General features: G+C 42.5%; 4 protein-coding genes across 4 annotated transcripts in view; 1 reads left to right on the top strand and 3 right to left on the bottom strand.

The window, feature by feature from the left end:
- The first annotated feature begins 134 nt into the window (after window positions 1–134).
- orf129b (hypothetical protein) lies at window positions 135–524 on the top strand. The gene has a single exon. The coding sequence runs from the start codon at window positions 135–137 to the stop codon at window positions 522–524; it is 390 nt and encodes a 129-aa protein (YP_173382.1).
- Window positions 525–1,745: 1,221 nt separating this feature from the next.
- orf151 (hypothetical protein) lies at window positions 1,746–2,201 on the bottom strand. The gene has a single exon. It carries the CDS (start codon window positions 2,199–2,201, stop codon window positions 1,746–1,748), a length of 456 nt encoding a protein of 151 aa, YP_173383.1.
- A 279-nt stretch (window positions 2,202–2,480) lies between these two features.
- Window positions 2,481–3,008, bottom strand: orf175 (hypothetical protein). The gene has a single exon. It carries the CDS (start codon window positions 3,006–3,008, stop codon window positions 2,481–2,483), a length of 528 nt encoding a protein of 175 aa, YP_173384.1.
- Window positions 3,009–4,657: 1,649 nt separating this feature from the next.
- Window positions 4,658–5,000, bottom strand: part of orf152 (hypothetical protein) — a 459-nt gene continuing 116 nt past the window's right edge. Inside the window, exon 1 of the mRNA in view lies at window positions 4,658–5,000. This exon is cut by the window's right edge and continues 116 nt beyond it. Coding sequence (YP_173385.1) covers window positions 4,658–5,000 — 343 coding nt within the window.

Here is a 5,000-nt window from a genome sequence, read left to right on the forward strand (position 1 = left end):
CTCAAATTCCTTAATCGTTATTGCCCAGGCTTCGATGATCAACCCCTGGCACATTTAGGTTTTGATCTTCGGCCATCCTGGTCCTCAGGACCCAACACTATATTATTCAACTATATTTCCTTTAAAATGAAAAGATGCAAAAGGTGTTGATACGTCCTATCCACATAGAAATCTTACCCTCTTCCACACATTACCGGTGGATGCTACAGCCGCTATCACTTTGGCTGCAGGATGGGAATGAAGGTCGAGGAGGCAGGGAAGAAAAGGTTATTCGCTATTGGCTTACCCTTATATCAGGCCTTGGTACGGCCTATACACGATGGATGAAGGTTTTGGCAAGGTTAAGAATGGATGGTACCTATAATCAGACCCAACCGTTGCAGTACTTGAGAAGAAAGAAAAAATTTATCTCTTTTTATCTTAAGGCTGCTACCGATTCCTTATCTGTTATCCTGACGTCCTGTATGCAGGGTTGTTCGGAAATCCCTTTGCAACTTCCTGGACGTTCATACTTTGTTCTGTAGTCTTTCAATTACCATATAGTTTCTATAATTATAATAAAGGCTATAGGTCATCGGTTGTGACGTTTACGAAGGGTCAACCCCTCGGATTTTTTAGTTCTTGGCCTCTATTCACACTTAAACATCATATGCTTGTGTGGATAGCTACTGAAAGGGTGTATGGCACGACGAAGCTTTGCGACTATGCCATTCTTGGCGACGGTGATCGCCGACGAGAAGGTGACGGCCACTTAGCATAATATATAGTTTCAGTGTACTATAACTATATCTAAAGAAAAGTCTCCCATTTGAAAGATTATTTATTATAAGTCATGTTTTGGAGTTTGCCAAATCATTTTTGAGCGACGAAGTTACTAGGGATTTCTCTCCAGTGTCTGCTAAGATGCTCCGGTCTTTGGTTGACGCTATTATGTGGAAAAGACCCCGATTTTCTCAAAGATTAGAGATGTCACTGGTACTATCTTTCTGTCTTTGACCTATCGATTGAGGGGTGCTTCTTATCGTATCTGTGGTGCGCCCTATCGCCCTAAATCTAAGCGATGGAAGCCTCACTATCTTTGTATGCTTTCGCCGCCCGTTATCATTAAAACTGTGGTTAGGATTTCCAGATTTGGGAGTGTTAACGCCGAGTGTCGCGCGGGCCTTCATTCTTGAAAGGGCTAAAAGTAGCGCCTTCGCTTTGTTTGTAATGAAAAGGAAAGAGAAGATCTTCGGATATTTTTTCCAGGGGAGGACTTTCTTGATCGCCTCATTCTTCAACCATGGGTTAAGATGTGGCTAAAGTCTCTCCGATGGTAGCGTATATTACGCTCGAGGTCCCTCGAGCCTCCTCTTGTACCAATGTCTATATTCCGTTCTAGGAATAAGGTCAATCTCTTTTCCGGTATGTGGAGTTTTCTTTCGTTGTTACGACAGGCTGAGAGCAGTGCCCGCTCCCTTGTATTTGGGGGAGTTGGACGGCCGTTCCGCTCTTCGGGACTTTCTTTATTCTTTTTTCGTTAAAACAAATACAACTGAAAAAGACTACTAGGAATTTAGACTGACGGCGTACCTGAGCACTCATGCCTGCAGACCCCTCGATTCTCTTTCTATGACTACTCTGGAAAAGAAAGTCTCACTACTCAATGGCTTTCGATCTTCTTTCCCCCATATAGATATTGAATAGAACGAGTTCGCTTCATGATTTCGTGACATACCAAATAAGGGATTGTTAGAAGAAAGCTCCTATAGTGGACAGCTATAGCCCTTTGTATAGGTTGGGTGCTTGTTTAAGGCCATAAAGTGCTCGCTTGAGGCGGCAAACAGAGATAGAATGATTTTTGAAGATGAATTATCGGCACCTTGAACTGTACTATCGGAACTGTGCTCTGAAGATTGATTTAAAGTAACCCAGTCAGATGTCTCAGAAAGGGTAGTGATCTCCCCCTGAAAAGTATCACGACCATAAAGAGAAGAAAAGGGAGATTGCATGTTGATAACAGAAAATGGCAATCTGTTGATTAAATACACTGTAGTAGTGAATGCTTCAACCCATAGATGCTTTGGTACTCCATTATTTATCATCAAAGTCAAAGCCATTTCAACTATAACTATATGTCGGTCTTTTCTTTCGGACACCCCATTCTGCAGCGGAGTATGAACACACGACAGCTCACGTTTGATTCCTATCTTCAGGAGCATGAAATCAAAGACCCTTGACACGTATTCTCCGCCGGAGTTCAGACCTCAACCTCTTGATCTGGAGATTTGACTTATTTTCCAAACTTTCTATATATTAAACTTAGAAAGAGCTTAGGACTTCTCTCTAAGTAAAGAAAGCCAGATCTATCTACTGTAGTCATCCACTTATAATAGTAAGTAAAGTACCTTGCACCTATGAATGACTGCACTCGAGTAGGACCCCTTAATTAAATTCAAGTAGTTGTCTGTGATATATCCTTAAATCAGCCGTAGGTCAAATCACAAGTGGACACTAACGAATGAATCAATCCAAAGAAAGGCACACTTTTTTGGATTCTTATGTTTAATCCAGGAGCATACAATTGCCAACTGTAAACAATCACATGAATTGTTCAACCCATCTGAATGAAATGCAGGAATATACCCTAGACAATGGAAGAAGTCTTGCACTGTGTGTTGTGTATGTCTCAGGCGACGGCGGGTCCCATTCCTTATCCTAATGAAGCAGCTGAAAAAAAGGAATGTAGAGAAGAATATCCGTATAATAAAGCTTTCCCAACCGGCCAACGATCCTTCCCGTGCGCTGATCGTGGATAAGACACTCAGAAGAAGAAAAGATGAGACGAAGATGGTTAGCTGCAAGGTGACTGACAGAAAACAAGTAGTTTTTAGGAGGAAAATGGAATCTATCATGAAGAATCCGGGATGAAGACATAGACCCACAGTGTGAAAGAGGTAAGAGAGTGCCATCTGCAATGTTAACAGAATCTTTGATAGGTAAAGGAGGCAGACAAAAAAGCTAAACATCTTTTTTCTTTCGCGCGAGAAGGAAAGCACTTTTGGGGGCTGACGGTACTCCTTTGGATGGTTTAACGCGACTAGCAGACCACGTCGTGCTCAATCAAATAATGGACACTGACTACGATTTGGATTGTCTCCCCGGCTCAATGGAAAGACAACCCCGTTCTACACTTCATCAAGACGAAAATCATGCCTTGTCTATTCCTCCAAATACCATTTGCCTTTTCCTCAGCCGACCAGCAAAACAACGAATTCAACCGCAGATACCCTTTAGCTAGCACATGCTAAAAAGAACAAGTAAATACCCGTCTCGTGCTTGACTCTATCTGTAAGACAGGTGTGTGCAGCCACTTAGTGAGGAGACAAGACCGGAGAGAAGAAATTCTCGCGAATAAGATATAAGACTCAAACTTATCGTATACAACTCTTATCTACGACAAGCCTTGGCTCTTCTCCTTATGGACTCTTCGCTCTATCTGTCGGTGCTCTAGCTGTCCGAAAGCCAGGAGCAGCTACTGGCCTGGACTGATTGTAAAGAAAGAAGCCAAGAGGCCGCTAGAGAAAGGGTTCCGTTTTCGAGTCTGTTTCCGATTCTTCCGACCTTGAATCTAGGTTTCCCCTAATGCCTCCTTGCTGCTTTCAAAGCTACACTTGCTTCCTTCCTTCATAAGCTAATAAGAGATTCTATTATTCTACACTGACTTTACTATGCTTCTTATTAGTTATAGTAACTATACCCTCTGGGTTGAATTGCCACAACAGGGGCCTTCCTCAAGGGAGGAGTTCATACCCGGAGAAAGAAAGCAGACTACTAAATCTACTATTTAAACATATTGTTTGCACTAGTCTCATAGCCATCTCTTTTAACATAACCTTTCGGCGTCTTCCTTTATGCTTCCCTCAAATCAGTACCCCCTCGGTCGTCCCTTTATTCAATATCCGTCATGCTAAGAATAGGGGGTTTAGGAAGAATACGGGCTTTGTTTCGGGGTTTTCAGGTGTCGAACTCTTTTATCTTCGCCAAGATGCTTTCTCAGCGATCTTTTCTCATCCTGAAGTTGATCTCCTGTCCTTTACTGACCCACCCCAATCAGCATTACTATAGATTTCAACTCTCCCATGGCCATGATTAGTATAGATCATACCTTTGCCAAGATAACCTTTGAGGTACCTCAAGATCCTGTATACTACATGTAGGTGTGCTTGACAAGGAGCATGCATATACTGGCTTACCAACCCCACAGCATAGGTAATGTCAGGTCTAGTGATAGTAAGATATCTAAGTTTTCCCACAAGCCTCTGATGCCTGCATCATCCAAGGGTTCTTTTCTCTTTTCTTCAAGCTTATGATTTTCTTCTATTGGGCTAATTGCGGCCTTGCAACCTAACATCCCTGTTTTCTTCAAATCAAGGACATACTTCTTTTGAGAGATGGCTCTACTTCTTATAGATCTCGAAAACCTCTGTGTCCAAGAAGTACCTTAGCATGCCAAGTTTATGTCGAAGGTGCGGCTCAGGTAAGCCTTCAATCTTGCAATCTCATCAACATCATCACCAGTGACCACAATATTATAAACATTTACTATGATCCGGCTCACTTTCTCACCCTTTATTACGAAATGTGTGTGATCAGAAGCACACCTTTTGTAGCCAAACTAAACTATGGCCTTACTGAACTTCTCAAACCACGCCCTCGGGGATTGCTTCAATCCATACAGGGCTTTCTTCAATCTGCATACTTTATGTGACTCCCCTTTCATTCCATATCCGGGTGCTATCTCTATATACACCTCCTCGTGCGAGTCCCCATGCAAGAAGGCATTTTTCACATCTAACTGATACAATGGCCATGATCTCTGTGTAGCCAAGGAAAGTAAGATTCTAATAGAAATGACCTTTGCCTCTGTTGAAAGGGTCTCGCCATAGTCTATTCCTTTGGTTTGTGTGAATCCTCTTGCCACTAACCTTGCTTTATATCTCTCAATCTCCCCACTTGGC

This window comes from Nicotiana tabacum, mitochondrion, assembly GCF_000715075.1.
Source record: "Nicotiana tabacum mitochondrion, complete genome".
NCBI classification, from domain to species: Eukaryota; Viridiplantae; Streptophyta; class Magnoliopsida; order Solanales; family Solanaceae; genus Nicotiana; species Nicotiana tabacum.